Here is a 25,000-nt window from a genome sequence, read left to right on the forward strand (position 1 = left end):
AAACAAAGGTTCCTCACGTCACTGACGGGAATCAAACCCAGGGCTTCGTCTATACCAACTGTTAAATTCTGAATGAAAGGAATTATAATTCCTTTCATTCAGGATTTAACATAGTCTACCATTCCCTTAGCCAAATTTGCTCATCAGACAAATAGTAAATTAATCACTTACTAATGTATATTCCATAATTGTAAAATAATTGTAAGTTCTAATAGTTGTTAATTATTTATCCTGTACTAATTCTTTGTAGAGTGTATAAATCCTATGTGAACTGTGCATGGAAATTAGGAATTTAATCCATTTATGTAAACCATTGCCATCGACATAGCCGGTATAACAGAAATGAAGTGCTTTATGAAATTAAAGTTATCCGCCAGAGCACATTTTGGCGCTAGTTACTATGCCGAGCTAACGAACTTCCACGAGGCAGATTTTAGCGCGAAAAAGGAGGAGGAGACATGCGCTGTTGAATAAGGGGAGAAAGAAGGTGCGAAGGATAGAACTGGATTGAAAAGACAAGGGAGCTCTCTGTTTTTCTCTTACTCTTTCGCAGGCTCTTATTCGTATCCTGATTCTTCTTCTTCTTCCCTCGTCTTATAAATGTGAAAGATGAGAGGCATGACAGGGATTGCCAAGGAAACCTGAAGGATATTCATTTTTGAGCGAAGTAGGCATATATTCCCGAGCCAACAAGATCGTTATGGTGAATCTGGATCCTATTGAACTAAAGTGACCTAAGAGAGAAAGCTATTGAGAAACAAGAAAATGTTTTCCAGAACACGTGATAATAGGCAAAGTATATCAACCGTCCCTGTACGGAAATCCTTTCTATGTCTTTTGTGAATGTAATTATAATAAAGAAGAAGTGTATTGCCTTAATGACAGTTCATGTTTGAACGTGTGATATCTTGAAGCTTGTTCCAAGAGAACGTGATATAAGTTAGAAACTGACTTAATAAGAATTACTGTAAGAGATTGATTGAACTTTAGAATTCCTTGGTGTGTATTTAGCGATATGCGCTTTGAATATCCTGAACGGCTAAGCAGAGTCGACAATTGAAGTATATTAAATAGATAACCTTTGTCTAAAGGTTGTGCTTAGAAACTTATAACTCTAAGAAGGGTAGAAATCTATACGTTAAGAATTTAACACCGTGCTGAGTATACTCTACTGTGAAGTTGCTTTATCTTAATAAGAACGTCTTTATTTGATGATCATTTTAGTTATGTTTAGATCTTCTTTGATTAATGTAAATTCATGTGTTAGTGTATTAAATGTTTTTATTTAATTTGAATCTTGTGCTTGTCTGAGTTCATTTCATTGCACAGCTCATTCTAACAGTTCGGACCTAAGCGGAAACTCTATTTAATGTGAAAGTAAGGAAGAATTAGAGAACCACTACTGCTATATAACTTAAAGATAATTTCTCTAAGGAACGTTCTGTCTTATTTAGGTTACTGTAGCATTGTACATGCTGATGATTGTTTCCTTAACATTATTCTTACAACCTTGGACACGGAGTGACGCAGTTCAATATAGATGTTCTTTATGTTCGAAAATGGAATCAATCAGCAGAAAGAACTAGGGAATTACCGACCTAGTCGATAACCTCCCCTATTGTTTTAACTCTTATACGTATTACCCATATAGAGATTAGGCCTTGACTGTCTCGTGACAGAATACTGCATTCAGGCAAAAATAGAATACACAACGAAGAAGAAAGACGTCACAACACAACTAAGCTATGGAGGCTCTACACACACACACACACACACACACACACACACACACACACACACACACATGTGTGTGTGTGTGTGTGTGTGTGTAGAGAATATATATATATATGTGTGTGTATATATGTATATATATATATGTGTATGTGTGTAACATATATATAGATATATATACCAAGCAATTTTATAAGCTAGGTTTTTAATCCTTTTTCCCAAGTAAGCAAACAGACAAGTAAGTCAAGTTTGCGGCTGCACGAAGTGCAACTCGTGGTAAAGGTGGTGCAAGCTCGGATCACTTTCCTTAGAATTTTCCCCGAATGCAAAGCACATTTCTTTGCGGAGAAGTATGCTGCTATGCATTAAGGTAATGGTCACTACCCAGACCGGTTTCGACCTTTATTGAGGTCTCGTCAGTGGGAGCCAGACCTAAAAAATGCCAAGGGTGAAGTAATACAGAGCTTATAAATATTTTAAGTAAAGAAGTTGCCACAAGGTGCTTTGACCTAAATAAAAATCTCAGGACGAGATTAAGATATAGAAAGTTTTTTACCTTGGGTATATATTATGTTAAAGATACCAATCAATTTTATAAGCTGGTTTTTTAATCATTTTTTCCCAAGTAAGCAAACAGACAAGTAAGTCAAGATTAGCACCATATATTTCCGCAAGGAAATGTGCTTTGCATTAGGGGAAAATTCTAAGAAAAGTGATCAGAGCTTACTCCACCTTTACCACGAGTTGCCTAGTGTTGCACTACGTGCAGCCACAAACTTGACTTACTTGTCTGTTTGCGTACTTGGGAAAAAAGGATTAAAAAACCTAGCTTATAAATTTGCTTGATATCTTTAACATAATATATACCCAAGGTAAAAAACTTTCTACATATATAACATATTTGATTTTAAGAAGCTCAATCGATGTTGAAAAATGTATGTATGTTATTATTATTATTATTATTATTATTATTATTATTATTATTATTATTATTATTACTGACCTTCACCAAAAGATTAAGCCCAGCTGTAAAAGTGGTACAAACTCACGAAATCTGCTATATATATACGTAAACGAAATAAATGTGTAAATAGATCAATAATTAGGTGAATTTTCATTTAGAACTGACATCTTTCTAAACTGGGACAAAAAGTTCATTTTCCAAGTCATAAAACATGACCGGAAGACTTTCGCCTCATGTTCTGTCCACAAACATTCTAAGAATTTGCCTTTTATTTCCGCATCTCTGCTCTACGAGAATTTCAGGATCATTAGCCAGGCAAGTTGTGGCTGTAATTTGTTACTGGATGTTTGACTGCGGAGGTACACTTCTTATTTGAATATCTGCACCTCACACACACACACACCGCAATAAAAACGACCCTTTCGCACAAGCCCGCTTAGGTGTTAGAGTTTAGCTGTCTTTGTGAATAAAAATGTCATCAATTTTCTCCCGCTTCTGAATACTCGCGATGTATGTGTTGTGCCTGTGCGTTCGTTTTGCACGAGCAAGGAAATTTATAGGAAATAAATTTTCCGATCCTACATCTGCGGTTTTCGCCCGTATATGGGACTGATGGGAAAGCGGCAGATGGACCGCATTTAAGAAGTCTTCCTAGCGATAATATGATTTACGAAATTCCAATGTTCCAGTCGAACCCGAGATGTTTCAGAGATACTTTGGTTTTCTTTTACTTATTGGGGAAATATGGACTTGGCATCCATTCAACGAGGTTAAACAAATAGGTCAGTTGAACGCAGCGTTGAATTTTTCGAACTTTTACGCTTACACGGAAAGAAGGGGAAAATTGAAATAATTTGGGGACGACAGGCAATTTTTCCCGATTGTTTCCCTAATCAGTAACGGAAACGTTTTAACAAGGGTGAAATATAAGCGACACTCGAAATTAAGAGCGTCTTTCATTCTATATATACACCCTCTGTCCAAAAATAAACCGAACTTTTGATAGAAAACAAAACACAGGCCAATTATAATTATTCAAATCATTTATTTCAATCAATACACTCTCCCTCTCAGCTTCAATGCAGCGTTTGGCGCGGTCAATTAATTCATTAAATGAGATTTTTATATCGGTTTGTGGGATACTGTTGAGAGTCGTGGTTACTGCCGCTTGAACGTTTTCAACGGTGTCGTATCGCTTCCCTTTCATCGGCAAATGAGGTCAGGGGAAGAGAAAGAAGTCACAGCGTGTTAAATTAGGTGAATACGGCGAGTGATCTAACACACACACACAAACTTGGTTTTTGCTCAAAAGCTGTCTCACAATGTTCGAACGATGATGCATTATCGTGCAAAAGTGACCAGCTGCCGCCACTTCGCAAATCGCGAATTCAATTTACGAAGGCCCAAACTCTCGGTCAAAATGTTGTGCACAGTTGATTTTGGAATCCCCAATTCATCTTCAATCAATCTCACGAACGATTTCCGGTTTTCTTTCATGAAAGCACGCACTTTTTTAGATAACTTCGCTAGGTCCAGTTTTTGGACGACCCGGCTTTTCGTCGTCCACAAGCATCTCACAACCACTTTGGAATCACTTAAACCACTCATAAACTTGAGTACGGGATAAGCATTATATACTCGGTGAGCTAATCGGTGAACTAATTCTCGCTGTGCGAATGTCTTAACGATGAAATCTACAGCAGCTCGCGCGAATAACTTAATGAAATGTGTGTAGCGGATTGGAGCAGAGTGTCCTCCGGTGATGACTCCTTTGACTCTTTGGAGGTGTCACGTAATAATAATAATAATAATAATAATAATAATAATAATAATAATAATAATAGGCTAACAATGAAATATACCGTCAGTCCTCACTAAATAACAATGAAACATTCCGCGACTCCTGACAACGCAAAAATGAAATATACGCTGAATTCTGACTAACGTAACAATGAAATACACCGCTAATCCTAAGTAACAACGAAACATTCCACAAATCCTGGCTAACGTCACAACGAAATATACAGCGACTGCCGACTAAGAATGTAAAATACCACGAGTGCTGAATAACAACAATAAAATAATACGCGACTCCAGGCTAACAACGAAATGTACTGTGACTCGCAAATAAGCTAAGAATGAAATTTACCAGACTCCTGACAAACATAACAATGAAATTGTGAGACATGACTAACGTAACAATGAAATTTGCTCGACTCGTGATTAACGTAATAGTGAAATATAATCCTTCCCCTAATTTTCTTATCTTTGAAATGTAATCATATTGGATTACGGTCAGCATAATGAAATAGACTGCGGTGATTCAAATATGATAATGAAATGTGCTGTGGCTGGTTTGTGAGTAATGAAAGATATTCTGCTATCTGCAACTAACGTAATGAATTCTTTGTGGGCATTAAAGACATTGAAATCTACTTAGGGTGAAGTAGCGTAAAAAAAAAAAACAATGGATAAAATATGACTTGCGTGCGTGTAGATTCTAATTCTGTTAATCTAAAACTGTAGGCGCTAATGAATTTTAAGTAAAGAGTAGAGAAGACAAAGAATGCGTCCAGTCAGGTTTATATCCACATTTTACAGAGAAACTCAAGAGATATGCATGGCATAAAGAAACAATTTTCCATTCATCTCAGACTACGGTTGCATCACTGAACTACCTGCTCGTGTACGTTTGCAGACGGGAAACAAATTTCTCCCAGGTGATGTGTACAGAAGGCTTCCGTTGCTGTCTTATTCTCTCGTATATCACGTGGAGAAAGAGGAATTGTAACAGAGTGTATAATATAAAAAATACAGCACATAAGTTACACTGGGCGAAACTAGCGATGTCTCTAAAGGCTCTAACTAAAAATTAATCATGGGAGGATGCTTCAACTTTTCTTATCTCAAATTCAACGGTGGCAAGAACAGCCAAATTCGGTGTTGGATGTGCTGTGAAATATTTACAAGTTTACAATATACGCTAACATCCCTCCCATTCCCTCTTCTTTGTTACACTTTAAGAGGCTTCGTAAATATTGGAATGAAACGCGTAATGTTTCATCAACGTCTGACGCACTGTGGGGAATTCAAACTCGTATTTATTATTTCGGATGGGTAAGAATTATGTTTTTATTGGCAGGGGTTCGGAATGATTTCGAAACTGGAGCCTGGGAGTGCTCCAGTTTCGAAAAAAAAAACCTGAGTGACTTGCAAATGCCGATGATGTATAACTTCAAAGGCACGTGTTACTTCTTGCTTTTGTGTAGCTCCGTAGCGATATATCATCCTGAGGGATATCACCTTTACGATAGAACAGCTTTCCCCTCCAAGAATTCCTTCTTTTTTGATGGTTACTGAATCGCTAAAAATACGTAATCTGCTCACAACGGAACAATTTAAATAACTCTAAGGTCTTCCTGAGCCAATTATTGGCTCATTTGTACTCAGGGTATTTTTTCTATTGTTATACTTCAGCCGTAGTCTACAAAACTTTCTTAATTACTTAAAATTTAGTTTATTAATAGTCGGATTCATGCACACTGAGAGAAATTAATTGAACTTTCTTATTTTCCTATTTTATGTATGAAATATAATAGTACGAACGGGAAACTCTGACTTTAAGTCATTTAAATAAGTTCAACTGCACGAAGACGATTTGGAGCACCAAGGAAAAACGATATTCCACTGGATGACGTAACCAGATTTATTGTTACATTCTTCTTCGCATTTCTCCCTTCTTTTTCGTTTCCGCTCTCTCTCTCTCTCTCTCTCTCTCTCTCTCTCTCATGCCTCCTTCTTCAATTAAACCGAAGACTGTCTTTCTCAATACACAGACTTCAACGTAGAAATAATCTCGCATCTACGTACGATTCGGATGTACGGCGAAGGCGTGGAATTCTGCGATCTCTAACTGCTTTGATAAACTGTGACAATTTCTTTCTTCATCCTCTTTCTCCACTCGCCCGGATATATAATTAAATTCCTGAGGTCTTCGCTGTCGCGATCCGTGACTTTGTTTACTTTCGGATCTATTTGTTTCGGAAGGAATCAAGGTACACGACAACTCTCTTCTCGGGGCGACGTTCGTCCTCTCCGTTACACATTCGAAGTCAGTTGTGATAATTTCGCCCATCTGCAAACAAAAGTGATTTAAAATTGAAACTTCTACAACTACAGTAAATACATCGATGATTTATCAGGCGGTCTTGGTTGCCGAATTTAATAAAAAATATGTTTTTTTTTGTTTCTTTTCAGTTCCTGCGAAATACTTCCACATAAATTATACGGAAATGCCCCCGATAGGAGTGCGAGTGATGTGTTCGGCAAGCGGAATGTTTCCGAAGCCGAACCTAACCTTATTTGTCGTGCCGAATTTGTCATCAAATCCCGTCGCCCAGAAAGATGCTAATACAGAAACTTGCAAGATCAACTCCACGTACGACATTCACCTGAAGAGAACATTCCGAAGGTCTGAGTTGTCCTCTAGCGGAGTCACGATATTTCAGTGTCTCTTGGAAATCCCTGGCACCGGCTACAGACAGCAGCAGAGGATAGATTATTATTCAGGTAAGACACTTTCTCATTGCGCACTTGTTAGATCTCCTTTTCACTAAACAAACAACACCGTTTGTCTTTCAAGGAGCCCCGTGAACTGTCTCCAAGTGTTATGCAGTCATCCTACCCTGATTTCGATGTGAAAGTGATGGAGTGCCCTTCAGTTAAGTGGGCTTGTGCCGTATTTCTTATGATTTTAAGAATCGCAGTCGCTAACGTTTCTCTATTTCTAAGCTGCTCTTGACGTTGTTACGTTCACTTATCATTTGGTGCCAAAGATATAAATTCAAATGCCGCATTTTATTGAAGAAAACAAAAGAGGCTTTCCCCAAGTTGCTTTTGCAAATTCGTACCTTTTTAATAATAATTAAACGTGTAATATATAAAAGAAATACAGGGTGTTTTGACGAGGATATCTGTCAATCCATCTTGCTTTTATTTATCTACAGGACTTCTTTAAATGATTTACTCCCAAGATGAAAATAAATTGGACTAAAATCTCTTTAACAGTTAACTTAAATGGTAAAAAAAAGTAAACGGCCGCTCAATATGTTAATTCCATTGATGCAAGTACAGAAATTCCACTGGTATTATATAAAAATGCACTGGATACCAATTGGAGATTTTAAATCCATAATGAATCACTTATTTTATATCCAGGAACACACACACACACACACACACACACACACACACACACACACACACACACACACACACACACACACACACACACACACACACACACACACACACACACACACATCTGTCATAATTTTCTGGTCTCACATCCCCAGTTGCGTTTACGTAATTCCAACCAACGAACTGTTATGACAGCACGAAGCTGATGTCAGGGTAAAATTGCTTTGCCAAAAGAAATGAAGAGATACGCAGTCCAAAATAAATAACTGTTTATATACGTATTGCATTTGCAATGTAACCACTCATGTTTCGAACTCCACACTTAATATCGTAATAAATTATAATAAACGTTTATACTACAATAGGAAGAAAATATCATAATAACAGCACCTCATTTCCCAATCTAATTTCCTTTTGTTAGTCTGAAAGCCTGTCATAGAAATGTTACCTGGACTTCTTTGAAGTCTGTTTAAATGTTCTCACAGGGTGTTAATTCTATCTGCATTTTGTATTATGGCTAACAATTGGGGGATGAAAAACCCGGTCACATTCGTATGAGAGCCAGTAACTCATCATCAGCTGAAAAGTCCTGATGAAGGTTCTTCTTGTCCAAGATGCAAATAAGTCCTCCCAACTAAAGGTACTGTCGAAACCAACAAAGTTACAAAGGATTCAGCTCTCGAAGGTACGAGGGACGTCCAGAAAGTAAGTTCCGATGGGCTGTAAGAGAAACAAAAATATACTTACAAAAAAAAAATTTATTGGAAATTAAAGTATACATCTTTTATTATTTTTCTACATAATTTCCGCCATTTGTTCAGGTACTTATCATAACTGGGCACCAAGAGTTGTATACCTTCGTCGAAGAAGGTTGCCGCCTATGATTCAAACCACGTATTGACTGCTTCTTTGACCTCGTCGAGTCTTGAAATCGCCGGCTACCAAGGAAAAATTTCAGATGTTTGAACAGGTGAAAGTCCCTTGGCGCAAGGTCAGGACTATATGGGGGATTATGGAATTGTTCCTAGCCGAAGGTGGCGAGAAGTTGTGTTACGAGGGCCGTGTGTGGGCGGGAGTTATCATGATTCAAAACAACGCCCCTGGTAAGCATGCCACGTCGTTTATTCTGGATCACATTCAAGAAACGGATAACTGACCTAATTTCACATGCGGCGTGCGATTCGATTTTCTTAGATATTATAAACACACACCAAGAAGCGTTCGCACTGCGAGAATGTCTGAAAATGGCACCAACGCCTTGCTAAGGAATCAACAAACTCAGCACGCATGCGCACCATTGCGATCGCAGCGCTGCCGTGAAAATATTTCTAAACGGATTACTTTCTGGACGTCTCTCGTACAATGATGAGCTGCTTATCACAGGTTCCATTTTAGAACTGTGGTAAATCAGGATTGCCTAATCCGTTACATATTGATTTCAAGAAAAAAAAAAAAAAGATCCAGAATTTTTCATTATATCCATCTTGACTGAAAAAATTCTATTACAGGAAATGCATGACTTAATAACGTCATATACCATTATTCGTTTTGCAATGGTTAAATCAACACGTATGCGGTGTGGTATGAACCTCAGTTCACATTTGAATGCTGCCACCTATGTAGGAAGGGGTATTGATGTGTTTCGCAATTAATTTAAGTTCGTCAGCTGCTGGAATCTATGATATTTATTAAGAATAAAGAGTTAACATTAAATTCTGTCCAAAACTGGAGACTGTTCCAAAAAGACATCCGTTTGCAAGCGAGAAACTTGGAACGTTGTAGCAAACCTATGAAGATCAAGTAATGTAACGAGCAAGCGAGTTTACGACCGGTATAAAAACAGTTTAAAGAAGGTCGGAAAGACATTAATGACCTGGCACGAAGCACTCATCTGACAACCCTTTGAACCGATCGATAATATGATGAAAGGTTAAGGAATTCCGTTCGTTCAAATAGATGCTTAACTATACGATTAATAGTCGCTGAGTTTAATTTAGATTTTAAATAATTTAAAAAAACTTATTTTGGTAGAAAATGTTAGCACGAGGAATGTTTTGGAGACAAAAAAGTTCTCATTTACGTTATTTTCCAGAATTTGCTTTGGATGATCTTCTGGTTTTCTTTCCAGGGGTAAAAATACTTCTTGAAATAGTAAAGGGTATTTCATATTACTGAGGAAATTCGCAATGTTTTGTTTAATCCAGATTAAGGTACAAACAGTTAAGATTCTGAGGTCAGTAAATTATGTCTGTTAACTGAAAATGGGTGTTTTCACTGACTGTGTAGTTTGTCTTTTTTTCTGCCGGAACTAAAACTATCGGTGTCGTATGACACCCGCTAACTCACCCTCAGTTAGAAAGCGGTTCTGTATTTCCATTTGTATTATACCGGTTAGACTCTGAATACGCTAGGGGACACTCATTTAATGAGGATATTTTTTTTTCACAACTCAGAAACGATCATACAAAAAAAAAGGTAATGTAATTAATAAAAATAAACAAACAAATAGGATTCAAATAGTTTATTTTGAAACACATATTAAAGGGGAAACCTTAATAGAGGACTGAAATTGATTGTGCGGAATTTCAAATGGAAAGTTGGAGATTTCCAATTTAGACCTCGGATTTCGCTTTGTTTCAGTCTGATGGCAAACGCAATTACTTGTAAAATAGAATAAGCGCAGTTTTAAGACAAACTTTTGTGCGTAACTCCTTCCCACTTAAATTTAATCGTCAAAGATGTGTTTTGAATGCAGCCGATCTATCTGATATCGGCTTACAGGGACCAACTTCTCCCAGAACATGTTCCTTCGGCCGCTGATTGCAGTTATCCTATATTTCTGACGCACGCTAATCTAAATTAGGATTTGCAATTAGTATACGAGAGAGAGCGTGAATTTTTCACGAAGATTGGGACGAGAGAGTAGTTGTTAACACTCAGATTAAGTTTTCATCTACTTGCCAGCGAATAAACTCAATTATCGCCTTGATAATTTCACTCCAATGGATCCTGCCTTGCAGGCTCTCAAATAATTTGATTTGACGAGGCGCTCACAATTTAGCATAAATTTGCTGCACCGACTTTGAAATCTAGATTGCAACTTCCAGCTTGCCTTAAAATCTTGTCACGTGACTTCTCTTTGTTGAATATTTAGCAGCCTGTTGCTAAAATTTTAAATGGGACCAAATTCCTTACAATCTTGCAGAACTTTTCATCACTCCTTTGGAATTATTAGCAAGTTCAGCACACGACCAGGTTAAATCACAAACAGAATGAGACCACCAAAAGAGTCTAGCGGACTAAAGGATTGAACGATTAGCACGTGCGCGCTCATACCCTTCCCCCCCACACACACACGTAGTGATCGTGCTGGAAAATTTGGATTTTGAGTGCTAAAAATGACTAATAAGGCGTTAGTAAGGTGGGGTGTCACAAATCCCCAAAGATTTTAAATTGACTATAACTTTTTAACAATGCGTGATAATGAGTCATGCCTCACTATAACTTTCCTTCCCGTAACCCGATACTCGCAAGCAAGTTCAGTGTGCAGAGGTGTAAATTGTGCTGGGTCCACCAGACCACACTTTACCAAAAGTGTGACTATATTTATAGTGGGTGATCAAAATATTAGAGCCGCAGTGCGAAAAAGGTATTTTGTGAATTTCGGGTAGAAATAAAACCACATTGTCAATGTTTTTACATCAAATTGTTTTTATTAAAATTAGTGCTCTAATTGGCCCCTCTTTAGCGAGGGGCCAAGCACCCTTCCTGTAAAAACCATATTGGTTACGAAACAAGCACCACAGAAGCCTTGGAATTTCGGACGCCTTTGCGACTATGATTATTAATCGTTTTGGGAGCTCGACCAGCAATCAGGGGTACACGCTATACTATAGTAGTGACGACAGAGAACGAAGAGTCCTCGGAACTACGTTTTTAGTTAGTGATAATTTTTGTGTAATATTTTAAATTTTAAACCTGTGAACAATCGGCTGTATACTATTAGAGTTAAGGGACATTTTCAAAATGTGTATATCGTAAACTGTTATGCGCCTACTGAAGAGAGCTCGGAGGAAGCTAAAGATTGTTTCTACGAAGTGCTTGAGCGTACTTGTAATAATCTACCTTCCTGTGACATCAAGCTAGTGGTGGGAGATTTCAACGCGAAGCTGGGGAGAGAACGTGTGTGGCGCCCTTTCGTGGGTAGTGAGAGCCTACATGAGGAGTGCAATGATAACGGGATTCGACTTGCGAGTTTTGCCGCCGCTACGGGATGCTTTGTAAAGGGCACTATGTTTGCGCATAAAGACGTCCACAAACAGACTTGGAGAACCAAATAGACCATGTACTAGTGTATCGACGTCACCACAGCTCCATCTCGGATGGGAGAAGTTTCAGAGGAGCAGATGGAGATAGCGACCACTATCTGGTAGCCTACGATTTCAGGCATAGATTTGCAGTTCAGAAGCCCGCGTGTCCTACCATACGATCGGCATGGGACCTGGACAAGTTGAAAACAGCGGAAGGCAAGCGGGCTTTCCAATTAGAGTTGCAGAATCGTTTGGGGGAGTTACAGGAGGAAGAGGATGATCCGGATGGGATGTGGGACACCATAAAAACTGTGGGAAAGAGAAGGAGGAGGAGAAAAGCATGGTTTAATAGACAGTGTGAAGAAGCTGTAGCGAAACAAAGGGAAGCACTATTGAACTACCTAGCGGATAGCAGGAAGAAAGCTGCATATGAGAGGGTGAGAAGAGTGGTGAATACATGTCTACGCAGGGAAAAGCGGAAGTATCTTAATGAGAAAGTGGCTAGTATAGAGAGAAATAGGGTGAAGAATAATTGGCCGTCCGGATATGTACCGGACGATCAAAGCCATGCGAGGTTCCCAGACACAAGCGGCAACCATAAGAGATGAGAGTAGAAATCTATTAACAAACTCAAAATATGCTCTCGCTCAGTGGTGTAGATATTTTGCGAACTTGCTGAATCTCCATACTGGAACGTCAATAGCGGAGAATTATACTCCTTATCAAACTGCTGAACCATTTATTGAAGAGCCGACATTTAGTGAGATTACTCGTGCTATCTGCGTGCTGAAAAATAATATGACTCCAGGAGTGGACTGCATACCGGCGGAGCTCCTGAAGAATGGTGGGGACGTCCTGCTGGAGCAGCTTCACCGGCTCATCTTGATGATCTGGCAAGAAGAACGGCTGCCGGACGAGTGGAAGGAGTCGCTGATCACCCCAGTATATAAGAAAGGCGATAAGGCTCAATGCGGCAACTATATGGGCACTGCTGTCGACTAGCTACAAGGTGCTGTCTAACATCATGCAAATGCGCCTCACACCATATGCAGAAGAGTGCCTTGGTGACTACCAGACGGGCTTCAGGAGGAACCGTTCTACAATAGACCAACTCTTCACGCCGCGCCAAGTTTTTAAAAAGTGCTGGGAATATAACCGGGAAGTTCATAATATTTTCATAGACTTTTCTAAAGCCTATGACTCAATGATACGCCCAAAAATATGGCAGGTGTTAGAAGAGCTGGGAATTCCTCCAAAACTCCGAAAAATGGCGCAGGTGTGCGTAGCTGGTTCGAGAGCAAGAGTGAAAGCAGAAGGTGACCTTTCGGACCCGTTTCAAGTACAGTCCGGTGTGAAGCAGGATGATGGGCTTTCTCTGATTCTCTTCAATCTAGTGTTGGAAAAAGTAATTAGAAACACACAGCAAGTGGCAGGTGAAGTCGACATGGGGGTACAAGTTAGAATTCTTGGCTACGCTGACGACCTGAACGTTATGGCGTATCAACGGGACGACGCGGTGGCATTGCTTACTGCTATTGAAGAAGCTGCAGAAGAAGTTGTCCTGAAAATAAATGCCGAGAAGACAAAATACCTTTTTATGAATCGCCATGCTGCTCAAGATCCAGAGGGAGCTGCACAGCTTGAGAGGGTGAAGGTATTTAGGTAGTTGGGTTCTTTCGTGACTGAAGACAACAAAGTTGAGGCTGATGTCAAGAGTCGGGTAAATGCTGCGAATGTGGCCTATTATCAGGTGCGTCCCCTTTTCGCGTCGCCTTGCTGTCCTTGGGTGAGACTAAACAAGACTTTGATCAGGCCTGTTCTCACATACGGTGCTGAAGCGTGGACTCTCACGGCGACACAAACCGATCACCTGAGAGTATTCGAGAACAAGATGCTACGACGTATCTATGGAGGGGTCATGGCAGACGGAGTCTGGAGGAGGCGGTCCAATGCTGCCATACACGCTTTATACAACTCGGCAGACGTCTTGATGGAACTGCGAGCCCGGTGTCTTCAGTGGCTGGGGCACCTGTACCGTATAGGTCCCGAAAGGACTGTGAGACAAGCGTGGGAGGCCCGACCCCGATCACGGAGGCCGCCAGGGAGACCGAGAAAGAGATGGGCGGATCAGGAGAAGGAAGACCTGCAGGCTGTCGGGCTGGAGACCAGAACGTGGCGGACAGTCGCAGAGGACCGTGCCTAGTGGCGACATGTCGTGCTTGAGGCCAAAAGTCCCCACGGGCTGATAGCGCCTGGCTAATGTAATGTATGTACGTAGTCCTCTAATGATACTTTAAAAAGTAAATTATGCTTATATAATTAAAGAATAATGTAAATAGAAATAATTATGAGGTCAATATTTGATAATGCCCCTTTTTGCTGCAATTACTGCTTCGATTCGTTTGGGCATATTTTCTATGCATTTGGTGCAGTTTCATTTTATTGATTCATTCCTGTGCCACACATTAAGCAAACCCTCTATTAATTGGCGTTTGTTGGTGAAAAGTTCCTTGGAAATTTCCCGCTTCATCAGTTCCTAAAGGTTCTCTATGGGATTTAGATCCAGTGAATTTCCAGGTCAGTCAAGAACCTTGACATTTTTGTCATTCAGGAATTTTGTTACTTATTTTTTGCCTTATGGCAAGGAGCAGAATCATGTATGAATGTGAAATCGTTATTCAGGAACCACTTCTGTACCTGGGTAGCATCTTGGTCTCCAGTACCTTGATGTATTGATCCTGCTTCATTGTTCAAGCCCTTGATGAATCGACGAGCTGTCATTGAAGATATCTTAATGCCAGCATCCTGCATCATTTTTGTAAGGACCCTCCGAGGTGTCTTCCTGTTTTCCACGCAAATATCTCTAATTTTTCTTTCGTCCCGTGGGGCGGTAATTTTTTTTTCGACCACATTTCTTCAAACGCTTCGGTGCCAATTCAATATTGGCATCAATTTTTTAATTTTATTTTGCCCACTGATGCTGGTGAAAAACATTAGCAAGTGATGCTATCTTCCTTTGAGAATGTTGAGTATTCATGAAGAGCATTTTTATTTCTGAAATGTTCATTACAGAAAGATCTTTGGCCTTGCCCATGGTAAAAAATACACTCTGTCAAGAAAAGAATAAAAAAAAATCATAAAATAACACAATACATTTTAACCTTATAAACCATGTACAAATCTTGAAATAAACTACTTACCGTCAAAATATTATGAGAACGCTCCAAACGTAATTAAAACGCTTGAATAATCCCAATAACTTATGAAGTAACGCAATTGAATAAGATAGCTGTCAAGCGGTGGCTGAGAATCTAAACACAAAATGGCGTCCATATGACAGATTATGAAATCAACAATACAGTATTGTCAACTGTATATTTAAAATCAGTAAACATAATTATTTCATAAAAAATATAAAGAACTCAGTGTAACCAGGTTTTTGTTTATTATAACTGGTTGAAGTGTAAAATTGTTACTGTAATTTATGGAGGTGGCTCTAATAATATGATCACCTACTGTACTTCCGAAACAGAAGTTGTTTTCATGTATATTCTACTAAAATATTATCGTTACTGATGTGTTTTCTATATTTTTACACACCAACCATAAGCAAATATGTTTTCGTGAATATTTAAAGGGTATTTTGAGAATAATATCTTTTTTTTTTTACCAGATGACTTATGAGCAGGAAGAATAGAGGTTACGTCAACTTATAGATGAAGTTAAAAGTAAAAATAAAGATGTTTAATAATTAGTTAAGTATTTTGGGGTAATAAAAATTTAATTTTTGGATCTGCGTTTTTATTCTGTAAAATTACAGGTTGCTTAAACAATACGTAATGTAATATTGATTAAAAAGATATGGATTTCTATAATACACTACATTATTTGGGTGGGTCTGTGAGACCCCACCTTACCACTTTTGTTACAATTTCCCACCTTACCAGCGCCGGGTTAAATCCGAATTAACAACGTACAATGTATGGAAGTTTCGGACACGTAATCATTTCTTCTTTTCCTCCTATGCATCGAAACCTTTTCTCGGTTTGGGGATTAAATTAACAAAAAAAAAGAAGCAATTTTCTAAACTTTGATTGAAATAGAAAAACTTCAAATTCAACACTGTTGTAATTTAATTACCGATCTCTTCATTTTTAATTATTATTCGAGTGTTAGTTTTCAATATTTGTATTAATTTTAGTTTCTTTCGATTTTTCGTTACGTTTAGAACTCTTTTATGGTACTGATTTTTGTACACGTCAGATTCCTTCTGGTTTTGTTATTCATTTTGTTTTCACCTCTCCTTCTATCAGTCTGACTGATTATTACACGCCCACAAATTACTTTGCATAAGAAGATTTTTTTTATTAACATGTATGTTTACTTTGTGAAGTAATGATGACATCTTCCGCGTGATAAATATTAATCAATTAATAAATTTTCTAGGAATTCAAAATACGTGCTTTTTTGGTTATGAATTTCATGAGACAAACACACTATTTTAATAAATCGCTCACGGTTAGAATTTAAATAATGTAATGAAGTTGATTTCAACAAGTGCATTCCATGTTGGATGCAATTGATATTCAATATTTCTTGCTGAGCGAGGCCGCTGCAGTTTACAACCTTATTCGATCCATACTACGACCATGTTAAATTATACTTGACTTGTTTGTCTGTTTGCTTACTTGGGAAATGGGGTAAAACCAGGTTTAAAATAGCTTATTTATATATATATATATATATATATATATATATATATATTAGGGGAGATACGCCCGCCCTGAATACCGGAATATATATATTAGGGGAGATACGCCCCCCCCTGAATACCGGAATATATATATATATTCCGGTAATTTGCTGAACGCTAGGCCATCAGCAAATTACCGGAATATACGATATATCAAAATACTGCCGGTGACTAAACAGAATGAGAATTTAGCCCAAAAAAGAGAAATTTAGTTTTCTGATCTTTCTTTCTTTCATCATCAGTGATAGATATTCCGCTATTGTAGATAATCCGCTATTACAAATACAGCCATCTGTAGTTCCTTTCACACTTTCACCTCATTTATCAAATACTACTTCATTTACGATCCTGGTTCCTACTAGAGAAATCCACTGATACCTCATTGTCATCTTCAAATCAGATTCTCCCACACGCAAATAAAATGGTTGTTCAGATTCACAAGCCGCCACGAAACCCGTCAAAACTAATATCATGAAGAAGTGACTTGGAGTCCTGACAAATGGGATGCAGTTTTGTTCTCTGATGAGTCGTAGTTTAGATCTTAAACGGACTGCAATCAATTCAACTTTGATTTTAAAAGAACAAGGAAGGCAGGACCTCCAACAGCAGACCAATGAACACTTACAGCGGAGACAGTCTTCTTGTGTGAGAGGGACAATGATCAATGTCCGAACTCCTCTTCATGTTTTTGATAGGTAAATTGCTCATAGATGTCACAAACAGGTCCTTGAATCCTAGTGTGATTTTGTAGGGGGCGTGGTTAGATAAGCAACGACTGCCGGGGCAGAACGATCACCAGACTTAAATCCTAAGGAATACGTGGGACTTTCTTGGCCGTCGCGATGTCCTTATATCAAGCATGGCCCACCACTGTTACCTCAGCGGTAGGCCATGTTTAGCCGTTAGTGGGGGATGGGGAGGTCGTTCTCCGTGCTGATGTTATGTGATCATATTTCCAGCACATTATGTGGACTTCTGCAATGTGATCTTTTTTTTGGATAATTTTTACACTCTCCCATGTGATGTCTCTTATACCGACATTTCTCGCTGTCTCCAAATTTCCTTGTTATTCTATTGCACACTGCCCAGACCGCCTTTCGTCCTGCTTCGTCTCAAACTGCACGAATTCCACCATCTTTTCTAAGTAGTTCGTTAATTTTGTCGAGCAGTGTATAAGAGAGATAGCAACCGTCGTCATTATCATTGGATGCTTTTATTCTTTATGGTTATTATTCAACGTGCTTGTGTACAAACAACATTCCTCGTAATCAAATTATACTGAGAGTTTAACTCGAAAATTATACCGTATGCCAAAATTAAAATGAAATTCCTTCCAACTGTAACACAACTCCATTCAAAATTGTTTATTCCTAATGAGATAAACTTTGCATTCGTGAACATGAGCCCCGCATTCCGTTCGTTTATGAAAAAAAAGCGTTGATTTAATAATAAAAAAAAACCAACTGCTACTTACCTGTAAAGTAAAGGAAACGACAAATTTAGGCGTAAAGATGTAGAATGTGTTATTAGTGAAATTATCCCTGCCATAATTTTGCAAGCTGCACTTTCCCAGGACCCTTAGTCACATCTCAGACACTTCATATACGAAGCAATTTTTGCAGCAGGACTAATTAGGTATTATGCGTGTTCCTTTGAGTGATATCAGCATTTTAATCACGGATTTCCGGAGATGATGGAGTTTTATGCAATTAAGATTTCAAACAAATTCTGATTTTTGTTGATAACAAATTTTTTTGCATGAGAGTTACCTAACAAGAGAGAGAGAGAGAGAGAGAGAGAGATTCAACTGTCGAATGGACATTTTCTGTAAACAAAGAATAACGGTTTCATCTTAAATACTCTAGAGAGATTTGCATTAATAACTAAATAAATAATATTTGAAAAATGATTCAATTCGATTAAAACATGTACAGTAATAAGTTTAGTTAATCGGTTTTGCATCCAACAGGTGGTGAATTTGAATCCAGCTGTTATATTGACGTTCGCGAAACTATTTAACTGGCAATGATTTTCACACCCGGTGTAAGATCAACACCGTGCTTCAAAAAAGAAAAGACAAAAAAGACCAGTTTCGCAAAATAATAATTAAAAAAATTAAATAAATAAATAAAATAGCCAAAATTATTTTAGTCACTCATATAGAAGGATCGATGCTAAAATAAACTTACCACAAAATAAAAAAAATATTTTCATGCTACGTACAGTACGCAGTTTTTACGTAAATTAATAGATTGACGTTGATCATACACATACCGGCCACGGAATTAGGCACGTTGTATGTAAATATACGTAAACGTGATTTACGCAGCGTATATGCAAAATATTTGGTTGCGTGCGTCACCACGTGTTCTAGGTAACTAATTAAGCATGCCATTGACCAGTAATCGTCAAATAGAGTTGATCACAATGGGAGTTCGATAATGGCTTATTGTGGGTGCCCGTCTGGCTGGAGCCACGATTTTCAAAACAGCTGAACTGACTGATATCCCAAAAGTTGAGATATCCCATATGTTTCTTCAGTAGAAAAATAATCCCACTGCTTGTCTAAGAGGTGTAACTATGGTCCTAAGAGAATCTGTCAATTTTGAGAAGGCTTGTACGGACAAATAGAACTTCCTGCGTGCAGCAATTCACCGAAGCATGCAATGAAGGCTGGTCCAAATCCTCATCTCATCGAACTACGCACAGGGAATTGAAGAGGATCGCTATTGGCAATCACATGTCTATAGTAAAATAAAAGTTTCTAATTCAGTGGATGGTATGTGTATATAGAAAGACATGAATCTGAAAATATAAATCGAAAGATATCAATCAAAAACCCCTCTAATATGAAGAACAACCTACACTGCTAAGCAGATTGAAATCAAGCAGATCATAAAATTAAACGGAAATTCCAACAGAAGTATTTTAAACTTTGGTTCCTGCAAAATAAAAAGCCATAATTCCTAAATACTGAAAATTTTCCTAAATGCGGAAATGCAGTACTGTAAATGAACGCTGTAACATTTCCCTATACAGTGTTGTTGTATTCAGTGACTTTTGTAGTATAGTGCAGCTTATAAAATAAATATCGCTTTACTGTTTATACAGCATCTAAATTCTGCTCTTTGGGACCATTGCGTTATACAGCGTGATGGCTTTGTGACACGACAGACTTTTCTCATATTTAAAGCAGTGACTGAGATGCATCTTGAGAAACAAGCAATAAAATATTTATTATCCTGATAAACGCACTTGGAGCGTGTCCAAAGCTGTTGAAATATGTCTTGTCTTTACGATATTGTCACTGAAAGAGGCCCTTGAGATATTGCAGGAGTGCGGATAATGCTGATTTTGCTACAAAAATTCTTCTTTCTTGACAGTTATGGTGATATAATTATTTTTCTTGTGCTTGTGGTAACCCATTGATGGTCCAACGTCTTTGGACTGACATCCTTTTAATACGCAACATCACATTACATTTTAGAGCTTCATCAACATGATATGTAACAAAACTGGGCGATGAAATATATAACTGTTACAATACGATTGAAATAGTTGTTTCGAATCAACTCATTGGGTGAGCAAAATTAAGCTGTTTTAGTAATAAATACTATCTGCAAAGAGGTTAAAAACATTTATTACATTAAAATACTTAAGGACAGTTCGATATTTGTAAGATGCGAATAACTACTCCTATGCAATAGAGAAATCGATGATAGACAAAATAAATAAAAACGTCCGTAGTACTTCAGCCATTTTGGATTTACAAGGAGCTATTTTCTGTGTTAGAAGAGCTTGCTTGCTCGTGCTTTGAAGCGCCATCTTTCTTATTTGTAGCTATTCACATTGATCAGATAACACCGTAGATATAAAGCGGAGAAAAGATAGGATGTATCGATCGAAGTAAAAATTGGAACGACGAAACAAAACACAAAGCAAATTCAACGGTTATCGAAATTTAGCGTTCGATTATACAACATGGCAAAGGATTACTACTCCCAGCACAGCAGCAAACAGACTGGATTCTCCTTGTTTGTCACTGCTTCAAGTTAGAAATACTGTTTGTACATCTAATAGATCACAAACAATTCCAAGGTGATGTTTTCTTTTCGCTAATATTTTGCCATTTGATTACCGGAGTTCACAGCCCACTCGTCAGTAGAAAAACCATTCGAGTATAAATATTGAGAGCTTTAACCATAACTGCAATGCAGTACAATCGATGAAACTCTCTAATCCATATGGTCTACAGTTGTGTGTGCGTGTGCGTTTGTTTGTGGCTGTCGTGACAACCACCACTGCAACCCTACATTCATCTGTGTTCCCAAACATGATGGATTGACTAGAGGTCAAATTGCCTCACAAAAGCCACGGTGGTCTGGTACAAAATGGGCTCACGCAGACCAGTTGGTTCTGTGATGTCACCAGAAGTTCATTAGGGTCTGTAAATGGTTGAAGTTTCAAGTCGTAGTGGGTGTCACATGCAGATACACCCAGCTTTGTCATGGCGTAAATTTGTCTCTTGTCAGACAGCGTTGGTATCCTGACAAAACTTTGTAGACACCGAAGTTTGGTGCAACACATTCGGGAGAAAATATTCAAGTCAATTTAAGGATAATTTAGGTTCTTGTACGCCGCGAGGAATGTACTCCTTAATATATTATGAGAACAATGATCAAATTGCGTTCAAATATTAATGTGCTCTCAAGTCCACTTGCGCCTTGTTTTTATTAAAATAACTAAAGAAGGAGAACTTTATAATTTATTAAGTTAAACTTGCTTCCATATTCCACTGGGATTCGAACTTCAACCGCCCAACTTTAAAGCTCGGCTACTCATTTCATTGATTGATGTGGATAATCCTTTAACAAATAAAGCCGTTAACAAATACTTATTTTAATTCCAACTAGTTGCACTAAACCAGACGCTCTAGATGGCAGAAAAGCGAACCGTAATTAAAAAAATAAAAAGTGCTTTAATTTTTCGTATCCATTACTGCTTGGATGTTTATTCCGTGGAATTCCAATAATTGCCTGTCACTGTCACCTCTGCCTAACAACGGCACTGCATAAATTGAAAGACGACAATATCGAACGTCCAAAATTAAATGTAATTTGAAATTATCACTCAATTATCAGCTTAATTTTACGATAACCTGACACTGTCACTGTGAAACCAGAGGAAATCTGTGGCAATTTGCTTTTGAGCTCGCATTTCCTAATAGAAATGATGGCTGACAATCCCCGTTATCGAATACCTGATAAGGCACGCTCCACGTGTATTACGTAACAAACATAATAGCTATTGCATGAAGCGCCTCCTGCACTTTAAAGAAAGATACCAAAAAAGGCAAAAAGAAAAAAAAAGAAATAAACTGAAATCCCATATTTGTGAGAAAAAAATAAAAAATGGCGTTACTTCTGTTATTGCTAAGGTGTCTGATTTCCTGGTAGGGAGATTCGATAGGCTCATAAACGCTAGATAAGGTCGCAGTCAGTATTGTGTATAGGCGACACATATTCTCCAGCAATGGTTGAGTTCCATTGTGTTCTTTAGCGAACACGTCTGATATGACAGAGCCAACAAAAAGCGTACGAAGCCTTATCTAAAAGCGAAGCCGAAACGAAGGCGTCTCGCATACCGGAAGTTGCTGGATCTTTGAACGCTCACGTGTGTGTGAAACGTAAAATCCGATAGCGGAGCTTTCCAAAGCGCTTCTAATGAAAGATTGACGTCTGCCATGCTGTGTGTGTGTGTGTGTGTGTGTGTGTGTGTGTGTGTGTGTGTGTGTAATATGTGCGTTTCACGTGAATGGGGATCTTTTGGAGATTGCGTTTTTAGCCAATTATGAAATGCGCAAAAACAAAGAGAAAATTTTAAAGAAACAAATAAGAACTAAATGGGCTTTATTTTTGTTATCAAATAAATTACTGTATACGATATTACATCATTTTGGGCGATTATTTATTTTTTATTTTTATTTTTTATTTTTTTATTTTTTGTGGCGGTCCTTTTTATCGCTCATTCGATAATTTGATAGCTTAGGGTGATAACTGCATAATTAATTAACCTTTTAGGAAAGTAAACTTGAACGTATTAAATTAATTTATACACGAGTTCATTATTTTTTTTAATTGAAAGATTCGCTTTATTTCCGTAACTTGACTATAGTGTGGCTAATAGTATCCGTAATTAATCTTGGTGGAAGATTGACTAAATTATCAAAAATTAATTGCTTCCGAAGTTTTAGATAGTTCTTTAAAAAAAAAAAAAGTCCGCGGTTTCTCCAGTGGGTGAGAGTACTGTAGATACTTTTAATTAATCTATATGAAGAATCAACGAGGCTATCAATTTATTTTACTTTGGGGTTAGTTCAGTTTTTTTCCCCTTAATCCCTTTTTTTATTTACACTCAATATTTTGTAGATTCATATTCTTTTTTCTTTACGGAATCTTTTTAAAGTTTTAAAGATCTTTTTCCTCCTCACACTGGAAAAGAATACTCCCAAAGAATATACAAGGTGGCCATAAAATAACTTTCCCTCTTTGGAGGTATCTGTAGCTAAAACCATTAAACGGAATGAGACCAAATTTTATACTGAGACTTTTGAAGGCATGGGGAGATGATTTCCGCGAAAATAAATTTAGTACCAAAAGTCTCCAATAGGGGAAATTTTGGTGCTGGTGGAGCCGAAAGCAGTCAGATATTTGCAGTAAACGCAGGTAAAAAGGATTATACAAATTTTACTGTGCGTAGGTGACAGCAGCGCCACCAATTCCACTTAAAAAAGAATTGGGAACGTTCAGACAGTTATTCGAATGACTGTCGGGTTATCAGTCAGTTCTTTCCGACGGCATGGCCGCCTCGATCCCCGGACATCACTCCATGTGACTTTTGGCTGTGGGACTATTTGAAATCCGTTATCTGTGTTGGTGGCGTTCCCAACTTGCATGTCTTGAAAGATAACATAATACGGGCTGTTAGGAACATCCAATCTGACTCCTCACGCTCAGTTGTAGAGCATGTCGCACACCGGATGCAATTTGTTGTACACAAGAAAGGTCAGCACATTGAAAACCGTGTATGTGGTCCAGGGGACCCCGATTCTGATGAATAAAACATTATTTCCTGTGAGTTTAATCACTACATTAATTTCTGTGTCTCTCGCAAGTTGTTGTTTTAGTTTAATTATTATTATTCTTATTATCATTGTAACGCGCCACATATCCAGCTGGAATGAGTGACGCGGCTGTTGCTTACACCGTCGAAATGTTATTATTCTTCCATTTTATCTGCCTTTAATGTAATTATCCGCTTGTTTTCGGCTCTTCCAGCGCCAGAATTTCCCCTATCGGCGAATTTAGTACTAAATCTTTTTTTCGCGGAAATCATCTCCCCATGCCTTCAAAAGGCTGAATATAAAATTTGCTCTCATTCCGGTTATTGTTTTTAGCTACAGATGCCTCCAAAGAGGGAAAGTTGTTTTATGGCCATCCTGTATATATGGAGTTAAAGTTTTTTTTTTTTTTTCAAGATCGGCGATGGCAAACGGAAAGGTTAATTATATTCATTTGCCTATAATTTACCTAAGAGTATGGATGTGATCCACAGTAATTTAATTACGTCTAAACCCTGCCTCTCCTGTGAAAGTATACTTAAGCTAATGCATATTCTATTATTTATACTTTTATGTTTTGTCTAATGCCGATAATTAAGTAATGGTCCTAAATTTTTGGTATTTTTCGTTTTATCTAATACTCTAACTATTATTAATGTGTTATTCAATGCTTCTGAATTTTTCTCTGCTCTAAACGAAGTGTGAAGATCTCTGCCACGTAATCAACCACCATCCCCCCCCCCCCCTTCTAATTGAACAATTCCACTTGAACGTCATCCTATCTGCAAGAGCCACTAAGTAGTCAAGGAAAATCTACACGGGATAAACAACTGCGAAGCTCATGTCAACTTCTTTTTTTTTTAAGAATTAATAGAAATTACCATGAATTGCATTATCTCTCTCTTGCAACATATCAACTTCTT

At 38.0% G+C, this 25,000-nt stretch overlaps 1 protein-coding gene across 1 annotated transcript in view; it reads left to right on the forward strand.

Annotated features, from left to right (window-relative positions):
* The window catches only part of LOC150094046 (uncharacterized), a 430,703-nt gene that overhangs the window by 268,031 nt on the left and 137,672 nt on the right, over positions 1-25,000 (forward strand). The window contains exon 3 of the mRNA XM_090412574.1: positions 6,953-7,264. Within this exon, the coding sequence (XP_090268700.1) occupies positions 6,953-7,264 (312 nt within the window). The remainder of the gene's footprint in view (positions 1-6,952; positions 7,265-25,000) is intronic.

The sequence above is a fragment of the Typopeltis vanoorti genome, chromosome 23, assembly GCF_054136105.1.
Source record: "Typopeltis vanoorti isolate ZY-2024b chromosome 23, IOZ_Tvanoo_1.0, whole genome shotgun sequence".
Lineage (NCBI taxonomy): Eukaryota > Metazoa > Arthropoda > Arachnida > Uropygi > Thelyphonidae > Typopeltis > Typopeltis vanoorti.